A 15635-nucleotide genomic window follows, 5' to 3' on the forward strand; every position below is an offset into this window, starting at 1 on the left:
AGAGTGCAAATCTAGAACTAATACTTCAGGTTTTGCTTGTTTCCACAGAAATAATCAATGATTCCACACTAACAAACCATTTGTCCCAGTTGAAATAGGCAAAAACACGGTTCCGTTCCAATTTTACAATTTTTTTTTCTTTCTTCATGTAGCATCTTGGTGATGCAGTGTCTAGACTTTTTGGAACAAGGGATGGAGTCTGTAATTTATTCGGTGGGTTTGAAAATGGTTATTCGGTGCTCCTACACATTCACACATGAAAATCTAATGATTTCAGAATATGTAAAAATCATCAAGCTGTTTACCAAGTACACACACAGAGAGAGATGTAGAAATAGATATATTCATTAATGCTACAAGTTTAAGCTGCTACTTATAACACTGGTGAATGTACAGGGAAATAATATTGTATGGATTAATTTATGTCATCTCATTGTACTGTGGTCTCCATTAGCCCTTACATCAAAAAAAAAAAATGCAAAATAGAAAACTTGTGTTCATGAAATAATTATGCAAATATTTTTTAGCTTTTGTGAGGTTCTAGTAAAAAAAAATAGCTTAAGGGATATACATCTATTCTTGTTGTGGTTTTAATAAGTAAGTAATCTATGAGAATTTATCAAGTTGAAAGGGCAGTATTGGTATCACAGTTTGTTCTCTGAATCCTCTGCCGTTTATTAGCTGGATAAAATGAAAGTAGTCTCTGAGGCACCCAGATCTAACCAGTGTTTGTGCAGCTGTATTATTAAGTCTGATTGTAGTTCATCTGTGCTCTGAAGAAAATCAAACTGTATGCTTGCAGAGAAAATTCAGAGTTATTTGTCACTAATTACCTAAAGCTGGGAGTTGAGCTTACACATAGCTATGGCCAATTCCTGTAAATACTTGCTCCTAATTTCACAAGACTGTCACTTCTTGAGGATTTACCTTAGAAAGTATGTGTCTCCCACAGAAGAGCTAGAATGCAAACATTTTTACCCAGAGATAATAGTCTTAAGGGACATAAAATTCCATAGCATTGACTAGTTTAAAATAACCTGTTCTTAATTTTCAAACAACGTTTTCAAGTTCCGTTAGGTTTTCTGTGACAAAAGAAAAGCAAGCAGAAAGATTTTTTTTTTTTTATTAAAAGATATACACACATACGACACATTGAACTGAGCTGATCTCAATTATACTATAAAATCTCTACTGGATCTGTTAAGAGAAGCAGCATAAAAATAAGAAATTACTAAGTATATAAGGTAGCCCACCTAGAAGACAATTAGGTATTCTGAGTATAAAGTGAAGGAAAAACAATATGTATGGAAAATAACTAAAATTATCAATCAGTGGCATGTTTCTGTATTTCTTCAATTATTAAAGCCCATTAAAGCAAGTTAATATTTATAGCGCATGGAAATAATCAGAAGGAAGATCTTAAGACCTTATTTACTTAACTTCAAAAATAATGAAGTAGAATGGAAAAAAAAATGTACTGAATAATAGGTCAAAAGAACTGGGAGCCAGAGGCCAGAGGATACTTGAGACCAGGAGTTCAAGACCCGCCTGGGTGAGACCCTGTCCCTACAAAAATAAAAATAAAAAAACTTATCTAGGCATGGTGGCACATGCAGGTAGTCCCAGCTACTCGGGACGGTGAGGTGGGAGGATCACTTGAGCCCAGGAGTTTAAGGTTACCGTGAGCTATGATAGCACCACTGTACCCCAGCCTGGGCCACATGAGCAAGACTGCCTCTATAAAGAAAAGAAAAAAGAAGAAAACCAACAACAAAAATTGGGGTTTATCCTCATTACATAAGAATCTCAATTTCTCCATCTGTAAAATGGGTGAACCATCTTGCTTGACTCAGTGTTGTTCTGAAGAGAAGTTGAGTATGAATTGCACTACAGGCAGTTCCGTTTTGGTCATGCTTACAACTTTATTAAAAGTCGTGAAAGAAGTAAAGATACTGATTCAGTTTCACTAAAACAAAACACAGATGGAGTTATAAATAACTCGAGTCATTTGAAGAAGCTTAGCTAGGATTCACCTAAAATGCTTCTTATTAACTGTATTACCTAGGAACTCCAGTTTGGCAAGGACAGTCCAAATAATGGAGTAGCTACTCATCTGAACCAGTGGACATTGCTGTATATGGCCATAAGTCATGTACCTAATGACCTCTAATGCACAGAATATCTCCTTAGAGATGTGGAGAGTGGAGTGAGAATGGATCAGAGTAGTAGTCTACAGAGGGTGCCAGTGACATCCTCTTATGCAAAGAATACGCATGCTAACTCACTGGGCAAGTTGCAAAGTTTAGAATTACTAACTTTAGGAAATACTCAAATAGGTAAGGGTTTATCCTTTTACTAGTATATAGTAACTCTTGGAAAACCATGATCCAAGGATAGAACATAAGCCATAAATGTATCAATTCTGAACTTAAATTCATGGTTGGTAAAAAATATACTCTCACTTGCTATAAATCTACTAGATTTTTGAGATTAAACATTTTCCACAGGATATTTCTTAGAACACTAGCTTTAAACAAAACTAATAAATGCTACCAAAAAACAGAAGTTTTAGAAATACTAGTTTAACACCTTTAAATGGGCTGCTTCTATAAAACATGATTTCTCAGTTTTTTTAAAATTTATTTATTTTACTTTAGGTGCATACTATATCTGGTATTTCTCCCCAGGTTATTCCTCCCCACACCCCGCTGTCTCTCCTCTCCCTGAGTCCACGTATTCTCATTGTTCAACACCCACCTATGAGTAAGAACATACGGTGTTTGGCTTTCTGTTCTTGTGTCAGTTTGCTGAGAATGACGGTTTCCAGCTTCATCCACATCCCTACAAAGGAGACAGACTCATCGTTTTTTTATGGCTGAGTAGTATTCCGTGTTGTATATGTACCACATTTTCTTGTCCAGCCTATCATTGATGGGCGTTTGGGTTGGTTCCAGGTCTTTGCTATTGTACACAGGGCTGCAATGAACATACATGTGCATGTGTCTTTATAGTGAACGACTTATACTTCTTTGGGTATATACCCAGTATTGGGATTGCTGGGTCAAATGGAATTTCTATTTCTAGATCCTTGAGAAATCACCACATTGTCTTCCACATGGTTCAACTAATTTACACTCCCACCAACTGTGTAAGAGTGTTTCTGTTTCTCCACAACCTCTCCAGCATCTGTTGTCTCCAGATTTTTTAATGATCACCATTCTAACTGTCATGCAATGATATCTCAGTGTGGTTTTAATTTGCATTTCTGTAACGACCAGTGATTATGAGCAGTTTTTCATACGTTTGTTGGCCTCACATATGTCTTCTTTTGAAAAGTGTCTGTTCATATCCTTCGCCCACTTATGAATGGGGTTGTTTTTTTCTTGTATATCTGCTTTACTTCTTTGTAGATTTTGGATATTAGCCCTTTGGCAGATGGGTAGATTGCAAAATTTTTTTCCCATTCTGTTGGTTGCCGATTTGCTCTAATGATTTCTTTCGCTGTACAGAAGCTCTGGAGTTTAATTAGATCTGATTTGTCTATCTTGGCTTTTATTGCCATTGCTTTTGGTGTTTTAGTCATGAAGTCCTTGCCTATGCCTATGTCCTGGATGGTTTTGCTTAGGTTTTCTTCTAGTGTTTTTATGGTGTTAGGTTTTATGTTTAAATCTTTGATCCATCTGGAGTTAATTTTAGTGTGACATGACAGGTATGGGTCCAGTTTCTGCTTTCTGCACATTATTAGCCAGTTTTCCCAACACCATTTATTAAACATGGAGTTCTTTCCCCATCGCTTGTTTTTGCTGGGTTTGTCAAAGATCAGATGGTTGTAGATGTGTGGTGTTTCTTCTGGGGTCTCTGTTCTGTTCCATTGGTCTATGTCTCTGTTTTGGTACCAGTACCATGCTGTTTTGATTACTGTAGCCTTGTAGTATAGTTTGAAGTCCACAGTGTGATGTCTCCAGCTTTGTTCTTTTTGCTTAGGAATGTCTTGGCTATGCGGGGTCCTTTGTGATGCCCTGTGAAGTTTAAAGTGTTTTTTTTTCCAGTTCTGTGAAGGTCATTGGTAGCTTGATGGGGATAGCATTGAATCTATAGATTACTTTGGGCAGTATGGCCGTTTTCACAATATTGATTCTTCCTAACCATGAGCATGGAATGTTTCTCCATCTGTTTGTGTCCTCTCTTATTTTGTTGAGCAGTGGTTTGTAGTTCTCCTGTAAAAGAGGTCGTTTACATCCTTTGTTATTTGTATTCCTAGGTATTTTATTCTCTTTGTAGCAATTGTGAATGGGAGATTTCTCAGAGTTTTTAATCATATGTCAATATCAATAAGAGGATGTATTATGCAGCATTGCTCAAATACACTGGAGCAGAGAACCCTTTATTCTCAGTATATCTAGTGTTCCAGGGAATACATTGTAAAAAGTGCTAAATTAAAGGATATTTAGAACCTGTATGACAGAGGCAAATTACCTATCTGAAAGAGCCAGGGAACTGCTATCTACAACATACTTTCTAGAGCAGTCTTGTTGAAAAAGCAGATATAGGCCAGGCACAGTGGCTCATGACTGTTATCCCAGCATGCTGGGAGGCCGAGGCTGCTGGATCATTTGAGGCCAGGAGTTTGAGACCAGCCTGTCCAATATGGCAAAACCCCATCTCTCCTAAAAATACAAAAATTAACCAGGTATGGTGCACATACCTGTTATCCCAGCCACTGGGGAGGCTGAGGCACAAGAATCGCTTGAACCAGGGAGGCAGATCTTGCAGTGAGCCAAGATCACGCCACTGTATTCCACCCTGGGCAACAGAGTAAAACCAGGTCTCAAAAGAGTGGGGAAAATAACAATTTTTTAAAAAGATGGGCTACTGTTAATTTAGATGCTTTCCTTGATTGAGAATTAACATGCCTCTTGGGTACTGAAAATACTAAGATACACCAAACAGTAATTTAGCCTTTTCATGTTTATACACGAACTTAGTATGTGATCTCAGCAAATTTAGAAAAACAAAGGATCAGAAGCTTTCGATTTTCCACCAAAAAATATTCCTCGAAACTTTATGAATTGAGAAAACCTATCTTCATTTAATGATTGCAGTTTTGACATTTTGTGTTACTGGTGAAGTTCAGAAACTTAGAAACACAGTTGATTCCATGGAAAATTCAATTCTTGAAGAGTAGAACTTGAATTTTCAAGGTGAATGTGTGTGTTAGGAATATGGGTCATACTTCATTCTTATGTAACTCAACATGTAGTTTTATTGGGGCTCCCTTTCTTTATTGCAAAAATCCAAGTTATCCCCAATACATAATTTATTGACTACTGCAACTTAGCAAAAAATGATCTGGCTTCATTATTCATCCCGATAAGAAAAATTTGGTGGATTAAAGGCATTGGAAAAGAAATTTTACCAGTGATATGAGAATAGAATGGGAGAAGGGAACAATAGAGACTTCATTATTATGTCTAATACTCTATTTTTTTATATTTAAAAAGATGCAAACATGACATTTGCCAATTATGTGAATGTATTACATAACTTTCTTACACTAGTTTGCTGCTTTTTTAATTAAAAAAATAAATATTACTAACAATTTATATGATCATTCATTCATTCAACAAATACTAGTTGAGAGCCTACTATGTGATAGGTGCTAGCAATAAAAGAGAGAGAAAAAGAGACATCATCCCCACCCCATTGGACCTTGTGTTTCGATGTGAAATGTAAAAAAAATGTTTGAAATCTTATTTAGAATGTGTAAAAGGACAAAGTGAGGAAATGGGGGTGAATTAACTCATATTGATAATGAAGAGGTAGGGCTGCTGTGTGTACTAAATCAGTAAGCAAAGGCCTTTCCATACTGAGAGGAACTGCCTTAGGTTTAGTGAAAATTGAGTTGGAAAAAGATACGCACTGGCTATGGTCCACATAGCTAAGCAGTCTTATGTGGTATTTCATTTTCTCATGGTTGCAGCTCAAAGTTCACATGCATTTTTCTTTGATTCTCTCTAGTATATGACTGCTGCTGCTCCTATGCAAGGGACCTACATTCCCCAGTACACGCCTGTGCCTCCGACAGCTGTTTCTATTGAAGTAAGTCTATCCCTGTCTAATAGAAAGAGGTTAGATGAGATACATCTCAGTCACATGTACTGTAGTCCCCCATAACCCTAGGAATGCTCACTTGCAATTTGTGTGCTACTCTAAAATTTTACATTGTAAATTCAGTATACGAAGGTAGAAACTTTTACCTTGGACGTGGCTGCGTTTTGCTTTGCACATGAAATGAGCTCATCTGCTACAGAGGCACGACAGGAGTCTCTTTGATATTTTGAGAAAATTCCGGAAACCAAATCACGACTCCATCAAATTTTAATCACAAATACTTATAGAGGAAAAAAGTTTACAATTATGTGAATGAACTAGTTCTCTAATGCCTTGTTCCTCAAAGAGTGGGTCTTGGACCAGCATCAAAGGTATCCCTTGAGAGCTTGTTAGAAGTGCAGACTTATGGGGCATGATGGCAGTCACCTGTAATCCTAGCTACTTGAGAGGGTGAGGCAGGAGGATCTCTTACACCAGAAGTTCGAGACCAGCCTGGGCAAAATAGACCCTGTCAGCAGGAAGAAAAAAAATGTAGATTCTCAGGTACTATCCAAACCTACTGTATCTGAGTTTGCATTTTAAGATGATCACTCAGTGATCCAGATGCACATTAAAATTTGAGAGACACTGGATGAATGCACTAGTTCTCAAACTTGGGGAGCTTTGGAAAATATTGATTCCTGGGTCCTATCCCCAGAGATTATGATTCATTTGTCTGGAGTATGGACTGAACATCATATTTTTAAAAGATCTTAGTTCTTCTGTGTACCAAAGACTAGAAACCACTACTCTAGGCCAAGAACGTTCACAGGTTTGCAGCTTCTTATAGACAAGAAAGAAACTGTACAACTCTTACTGCTGTGGATATCATGAATGATGATGTCAGTCTGTCCTTAATGGAAGCTTTGCTGCCTTCCGTCTCTCTTTCCATTGTGATAAATCCATGCCCTCTTCACATCATTTGACTGGACAGAGCTATGAACGACATAGAAATGGAGAAGGCACAGAGCTATGTAGATGGTGGTAACACACTTAGGTGTATGTATTCTTCTCTCTTGTTCTAGCCATTACTGTTTTATTACCCTTCTTTCCCCTCTCCTGATGCACAAGTGCATTGTAGTCACTGTGCATTCCTTCTGATCAGCTGGGAATCCTTTGGAGTTGTTGTCTTGGCTGCTCCATTTGTTGGCAAGCAGCTGCTGTGTTGGTACCACCACTCCACGTAAAAATCCACCAAAACTCTCAATCTCTGAGACTGAGCGAGACCTTTACAGACTAAATGGGATCTTCTAAAATGTTTCCTGGTTTTGGTGTGTGACAAATGTTTGTTCATACCAAGGTTTAGAAAACCCAGAAGTTTGACAGGGCACTGATATGTAGCTTAGGAAACCAATAAGTTCCAATTTTTTTCTTTTTTCTTTTTGAGACGGAGTCTCAGTCTGTCACCAGACTGGAGTACAGTGGAGCAATCTCGGCTCACCGCCAGCTCCACCTCTCAAGTTCAAGTGATTCTCCTGCCTCAGCCTCCTGAGTAGCTGGGACTACAGGTGTGCACCACCACGCCCAGTTAATTTTTTTGTATTTGAGTAGAGACGGGGTTTCACCGTATTGGCCAGGATGGTCTCGATCTCCTGACCTTGTGATCCACGTGCCTCAGCCTCCCAAAGTGCTGGGATTACAGGCGTGAGCCACCGTGCCGGGCCAGGAGTTCCAACTTTTAAATCTTTCATGTGTTCCAGACCTGTAGGTCTCAAAGAATGTGTCATCTTAAACAGTTTTAATTGTCTTTTCAGAATTTTAAGAATATGTGATTAAATTTCATGTTCTTTGAAAAAATGAGAAAATTTTAGATCTGGCACTTTAAATGTCAACTTCAACCACATATTTGCATTTCTCTGTGTACACCAAAGACATACTTATCTACAAAATTTGACCATTTTGATGATTAAGAGACATATGACTGTGGCTTACTGGAAACAGTCTAATTATAGTTATATTTAGGGATTAAAAATAAGTATTTCACTGTGAAAAATATAAATATACTCTGATATTGCCTTGAACCAGTGATTATAAGCATTAATTCATTTTCTATGTAAAAACATTTATTGACCATTTATCAACATCTATAAAGTAAATGCTGGTGGGAGGATTCAAAAAAATAATACCAAACAGTAAATTCACAAGGAAAAGATTGAATAAATATAGACAGATTTTTCAAATTCTAAAGAAGAAATTTAGGGAATTTAAGTTAGAGACAGAATTAACCAAGAACATTTCAAACTTGACATCACTGCAGGTATCCAGGACTACAAATACAGCCAGGAACATTTATTGAGATAGATGCTCTGCTTAGGCTACTAACAACCAAATAAAATCACCTGTGTCTCTGTGGGATCCATAAATATATTCCTGATTATGACCATTTCCAGAAATCCACTCTTGCCAGCATCTGTGAGAAACAGAAACAGAAAAGGTAAAGGAAAAGCAAACCAAAATTAAGGATAAGTTGTTGTTGTTTTTCTAAAACTTCTCAGTGATTTTCAGTTCATATCCTGGAAAACAAAACAAAATCAAATCAAATTACTGAAGAGAAAACCACCTACTTAGTAGCATCCTTTTAAAAGATTTCCAAACTTTGATGTATATTTTTGTTAAGTTCAGATTCCATTGTTATGCCAAATGGTATAGACATGATACAGTGAACTATGCCAAAAAAATGTTTGAATGTACAAGTTTGTATAGGAATCCTGAATGAGGATAAATTGTTATTTATTGTGGATAAATGTGCAAACATCAAAGTTCCAAGTATAAACAAAAGTATTTTATGACCACTTCTTCAAGGACTTCAGATGGCAAGGCTTCTTCGTGTCACATTAGGATGAATTACTTAGCCCCTGTCTAAATGTGCTCTCCAGGTTTCCTCTGAGTACCTATTGTGACTTCATGTAGCTGAGGGCATCTCTACTCAAGCCAAAGAGAAGAGGGGTACTCACAACCCATCTAGAGGGGGCCCTTTGCTGAAGCAAGTAAGGCTTTTCTGTTCTTATTTGCCTCCTTAGGGTGTTGTTGCCGATACCTCTCCCCAGACAGTGGCACCTTCATCCCAGGACACCAGTGGTCAGCAGCAACAGATAGCAGTGGACACATCAAACGAACATGCACCTGCATATTCTTACCAACAGTCTAAGTAAGTCTGGGCTGTGCTAAGCTCTTTTCCTCAAGATCAACCGTCTTGACATCACTTTCTCATGTTGTATGTGTTAGCTCTTGCTGAAATACAAACCATCCCAAACTTAGCAACAAGCATTTATTTAGCTCATGGTTATGTGGGTTTGAAAGCTGGGCTAACTTTGGGTGCATGGTTCTTCAGGTCTTGACAGGAATCAAACATCTAGGAACAGCTGCTGATTATCTATGCATCTCTGCTTCTGGGTGTTGCTAGCTGTTAGATGTGTGATGGAAGTGACTGGGCCATATGTTTCTGATCCAACAGGCTAATTCACATGGAAATCTCAGAATTTCAAAAACAGCAAAGAACAAGCCCAAATGTACAAGTACTCTTCAATTCTGATTATTACTAATGTTCTACTATCTCATTAGCCAAAGCAAGACACTTGGCCAGTCAATGTAGCAGTTTGCTTTGAAAAAGCTTGAAATAGAGGCATTGTAGGCATTTTTTAAAATCTACCATATTTTTTATTGGAAAAATTATAATATTCCTCCCTGAAGCTGAATAGAAAGCCTGCCTTTTGGTCTCAGTCTTCTCTTAAATGAAGACAGTTACATTCCCCCTTGTAGGGTTACTTTGAATACCCAATTAAATGTCCATGAAAAAGAGAAAGCAATAGAAAATATGGTCTTATTCAGGAATAAAATGGCAAGTATTTTCAGAATTACTCTGTAAATCCTTAAATCACTCATAATGCAAAGTACATTTAACTTTGTGTTGAATAAATATTTGGAAAACTTTGGTAAGGTTTGAGGGATTTTTACTGAAACCAAAAGAATTTATACAAACGGAAAGTCTTTATACAGGTGTCTTGGCATGCAAACTATTCAATTTTGTACATAGCAATCAAATCCCTGCATAGCAGATGATATTGACTGGCTACAGAGTGCTGCTCCATTATTTTAAATAAGTTTTTTTCTGTAACAAGAAAAACTATTAATTCCGATATTTGTTAAAACAATAAGGAATACATCATTAGGTTGGTACAAAAGTAATTGCAGCTTTTGCCATTAAGAACTATTGCAATAGATATTCAGATCATTGGAATAGGGAAGAGAGATCACGTTCAATTCAGAACACAGCAAAGACAGCTGGGGATTTGCAGCCAGCAAGCAGAGTGCAGGGGTCAGTGAGTGGAGAATTACTAAGAGAAGACATCAAGAACAGGGGACTTGATGCTCAACTAACTTATCTGAAGGCAGATCAAGAAATGATAACATCAAAGGCGGGGGATGAGAAAATTGATCAGATATTGTGTGTGGTCATATCCAGGATAAGTTATCTGTCTCTTTAAACTGACTCAGCAAGATTCTTGCTAAAACTAGCTATAAAGAACTGACAAGAATGGGGGCAAAGTCTACGCATACTCAAGAAGGGGACTCAGAGTCCCCTGACTAAAATTTGAGCAAGAAGAGAGTCTTTGTCACTTTTTAACCTCAATACACATTAAGAGATATGTTAGATTCATCAAGACAATAAACTGTTTTATGTGTGGTTTAGACCTAAAGTCAGCCTTACAAATTCTTACAAATTAAATTTTCTCAGAATATGACTTAACCTTACAAATGTAAGATATTATTATGATTGCTGTTATTACTGACAATAATGACTTTCAGAAAAGATTGTTCCTGAGTAAAGCAGTATGTTGTTGTTAGTTTCATTGACATAGCTTGTGTGAATCACATTTATGTGCAAAACTAACAGTGCGGTAGACTCAAACTCATTCCTGTCCAAGCATATTGAAAATTTTTTTCAGTCTGGTCAATGGGTTATACGTGGGGAAAGGAGCAGATATTGGTTATGTATAAGCATAGCGAGAGACACTGGTGGGAGATGGGAGATTCTGTGGGTAATGGGAAATTTTGTGACCATTTGACTGAGCCCCAGGGTACCAATATATTTGGCCAAACAGTATGTCTGGCCATGTCTGTGAGGGTGATTTTGGAAGAGATTAACATTTGAATCAGTTAAAGCAGATCTTCCTACCCAGTGTGGGAGGCCCCCTCCAATCAGTTGAAGCATAGAGCAAAAAGTTGAACCTCTCAGGAATGAATAAGTAACTCCTGCTGCTTGACTGCTGGAGTTACAACATGGGTCTTTTCCTTTGGACTTAAAGAAAAATATTGGCTCTTCTTAGATCTTGAGCCTGCCAGCTATGGAACTAGAATTTACATCAACTCTTTCAGTTCACAGACTTTCAAACTAGAACTAGAACTACACTATTGGCTCTCCTGCGTCTCCAGTCTGCCAACCGCAGATCACGGGACTTCTCAGTCTTAATAATATGTGAGCCAATATCTTATTTAAGAAAAAAAATTCTCTCTCATATGCATTATATATATACATATATATATATATATATATATATATACATATATATATATGTGTGTGTGTGTGTATATACATACATACACACACACACAGTTACTTCTGAAGTTGGCTTTCTGATTTGATTAGATTTATAGATACTAATCACTATTTCTAGTAGTAAAGAGTATTTCTATTCCATGACATGATCTCGCAATGGAGATAGGCAAAATATCTCAATTAGATACACCTAATCAACCACTTTTAAGAATCAAGGAGACGGGTAACTATGTGTATGACATTTTAAAACATTTTTGGCAAATTAATGAATATAATATGATATTGCCCCTAATGTCACCGGATATCGTGGGAAAAGAAGAAGATGCATTCAGGGATTCAGATTTTCAGCTAAAACACTGTATAAATGTTTTGAAGGATTCTATGTCTACCTTGAAAAGCTCTTTATTTCCTGTAGCCACATGGCTAAGACTGCTGAAAATCAAACTCAGAATCTCATCCTATGACAGGCTGAGTTAAAATAAAAGCTGAACTCCTAATCTCATGAGTATCTGCTGTTCAAGTAAGGGCACCGATTGAGAAAGAGTGGGATCCTGTAAGTTGGCATGGATATATGGAGGAAGAACCTAATTAAGCTGGGAATAATGAGCCCCTAAATATGATGAGTGTTCTTTGCCAGGGGAAGAAGCCTCCCCCTGCCCAGTGAGAATGGCTTCTCCACTGCAAGTGAGAGTGACTTCTCTACTCCTGTGTGAGAATATTAACCCTGCATTGCCTGAAAAAAACTGTAATGGCCTCCCCTGAGCCAGTTGTCATGTGAGACGATGCTGAGTCTTCTTAGGACTCACCTCCACCGTACCTCTTTGCTTCTAGATCTATAACGAGCCTGAAGCCTAACAAGCCCCTAAAGGTGAGGTGCAAAATGTCACCCATAAGCAGGTGAACTACACTTCAGAAGAACTACTTGCATTTTTTTTTTACTTCATACAGACAGAAATTTAGGGAACACAGGTGGAAATGGGTATCAAGGATATGAGATAATAATGGAAGGAACAAAACATTGGATCAGCCCAAAGCAATTGATATGGGCTCACGAAGCATAGATTCTGCATTTACTGTTGCAACTCAAGGAGCTATACAGGCTCCATTAGTTTGGTTGCTTGACTAAAACATGGAATAAGACATAACCCACAGTGAGCTAGTTGGAAATGGTAGTCCTACCTTGTCTAACCTAGAGGAAGAGATTTGAAGGCTTAGAGAGGTTTTAATATTAGAGTGTATTTATCATTTAAGACCTACTCACCCACACTGGGAGGGTCCAGAAGACATTTCAGCACAATTATAAGAAATGCATATGTGAGGAGAGCCTTGGCAGCCTTGAAAAACTTGGCCGTTGTTGTTCTTTGTAGCCCAGAACTTACAGTGGGAACTGTAGTCACTGAATTGGGAAATGTAAGTACAATTAGAGTTATTGGATCCTGAGTGGCTGGGGTCAGGTGGCAACATTCAATCACTAAAAGCAAGGTTGGCATGGTTACTGTAGTGGACAGCAGAGTCAAAACAGCAATCAGAATTGTCTGATTCCTGCAGACTTATGACACTGGCTGGCTGATCATGGTGTTCCTAAAAGTGAAATATGTAGAAAGTCTAAATTCTTATTTGCTTTGTATAAGTAGAAAAATTCTAGGTCAGGTGAATAAATGTCTAACTGAAATCTTAAAGACAGATTCATTGACACTTCAATCAATTCCCAGATTTGAGCCAGTTTACAGAGCCAGAATCCAGTGACTGAAGAGGAGGTTGGGTTTCCTCAAAGACAGACGCTGATAAACTATCAAAAATGTTTACTGTTAATTTTTCTCTCAGCCTTCCCCTAAAGGACCTATTGCCTCTGACCAAAGAAAAGCAAAAGGGTCTATTGGACACAGGCTCTGAACTGACATTAATTCTGAGAGACCTAAAATGGCACCATGGTATACCAGAGTATTCAGCTCAGGTCCTTCTCACAGTGAGTTCTATGAATCCCCAAGCCCACCTGGTGGTGGTTTCCTTAGTTCTGGACCACACAGTAGCTTGCAGAGTCCCCACATCGGTTGGGTCCACTGACTTGCCGAATTAGGACTTTTACGGTCAAACAGGCAAAATGAAAGACACAAGAACTGCCTCTACATGGGAAAAATAGTAAACCTAATTCAATAATGCATTTCTAGAAGGACTGCAAAATTTGGTGCTGTCAAGAACTTGAAACATGCATGGTGTTGATTTCCATTATAACTTATTTTAACTTGTTCATTTAGCCTGTGCAGAAAACGGAACTTAGAGACGGACAGTGGATTATTATAAGCATACGGTATTAGTCTGTTTTCACGCTGCTGATAAAGATATACCCAGGACTGGGTAGAAAAAAGAGATTTAGTTGGACTTACAGTCTCACATTCTGAGGCCTCAGAATCATGGTAGAATGTGAAAGACACCTATTACCTGGCAGTGGCAAGAGAAAATGAGGAAAATGTGAAAGCAGAAACCCCTGATAAAACCATCAGATCTCATGAGACTCATTCACTACCATGAGAACAGTATGGGGGAACCTCCCCCATGATTCAAATTATCTCCCACTGGGTCCCTCCCACAACACATGGGAATTAGGGAAGGAATTTGGGTGGGGACACAGAGCCAAACCGTATCACATACCCAGGTGTTGATTCCAATGGCAGTGGCTGTACCAAATGTGGTTTCATTGCTTGTGCAAATTCACACACCCCTTGGTACTTGTTAGGCATCTGTTGATCTGGCACATTCCTGTGTTTCCCCATTACTATCAGTACCACCCATCGGAAACAGTTTACAGCTTTCCAGGCCACCAATATACCTCCAATGTCCTACCTCAGGAGTATATTAGCCCAGGTCATAATTTAGTTTGCATGAATCTTGATGGTCTCTCCCTTCTGCAAGATATTATACTGGCCCATTATATTAATGCACTATGCTGATTAAATTTAATGAGTAAGAGGTAGTGACTACTCTAGGTTTACTAGTACAACATTTGTGTGTCTGAGACTGGTAAATAAATTCAACAAAAATTCAACGGACTTCTATCAGTGATTTCTAGAGGTCCAGTGTTGTGGGGCTTGTGAAAATGTATCTCTAAGGGTGAAAGGTAAGTTTCATCCTGGTGCATCTAGTATCTCCTATCACCAAAAAAGACATAATGCTGAGTGGTTTCTTTGGATTTTAGAGGCAGTATATGGGCATGTTACTCTCACCCATTTATCGAGTGACACAAAGAACACCTAGTTTTGAATGGGACCGAGAATAAAAGGTTTCACAACAGGTCCAGGCTGTGATGGAAGCTGTTCTGTCATTTGAGGCATATAATTCAGCACATCCAATGGTTCCTAAAGTGTCAGCTGCAAATAGGGATGCTGTTTGGAGTCTTTCACAGGCCCCTAGAGGTGAATTACAGTGAAGGCCCTTAGGATTTTGGAGCAAAGCCCTGCTATTCTCTACCCATAACTACTTTCCTTTTGAGAAACAGCTCTTGGCTTGCCACTGGGCCTCAGTAGAAACTGAACACTTAACTATGTGCAATTAAGTTACCCTGTGATCTGAGCTACCTGGTCATGAACTGGGTGTTATCTGACCCACCAGGCCGTAAAGATGGACATGCAGTACTCCATCATAAAATGGAAGTGGCATGTACATGATCAGGCTTGAGCAGACCCTGAAGGCACAGAAGGCTACATGCTAAAGGGGCCCAAATATCCATGTCTCCCACTCCTGCGACCCTGCCTACCAAGGCCCAGTTTATAGGTGGCTCTGCTTGATACGCAGGCAGAACCGAGAGTGGGCAACCATGGCACTGTTGTCTCTTCCTGGGCCATCCGTGAAAATCCTTTCTGTGGGTAGAACTTATATCAGTGCATCTGGCTCTTCGCTTTGCTTAGAAGGAAAAATGGCCAGGAGTATGATT

At 38.5% G+C, this 15635-nt stretch overlaps 1 protein-coding gene across 6 annotated transcripts in view; it reads left to right on the forward strand.

The window, feature by feature from the left end:
- The window catches only part of RBMS3 (RNA binding motif single stranded interacting protein 3), a 1456421-nt gene that overhangs the window by 1424593 nt on the left and 16193 nt on the right, over positions 1 to 15635 (forward strand). For 5 of the 6 annotated variants that reach the window (XM_074405764.1, XM_074405765.1, XM_010346557.3 and 2 more), the window contains 2 exons: positions 6019 to 6099; positions 9171 to 9302. In XM_074405764.1, coding sequence (XP_074261865.1) covers positions 6019 to 6099; positions 9171 to 9302 — 213 coding nt within the window. Of the gene's footprint in view, positions 1 to 6018; positions 6100 to 9170; positions 9303 to 15635 lie in introns of those variants that run through there. The other variant, XM_074405763.1, reaches the window with a different exon arrangement.

Source organism: Saimiri boliviensis, chromosome 9, assembly GCF_048565385.1.
Source record: "Saimiri boliviensis isolate mSaiBol1 chromosome 9, mSaiBol1.pri, whole genome shotgun sequence".
NCBI lineage: Eukaryota > Metazoa > Chordata > Mammalia > Primates > Cebidae > Saimiri > Saimiri boliviensis.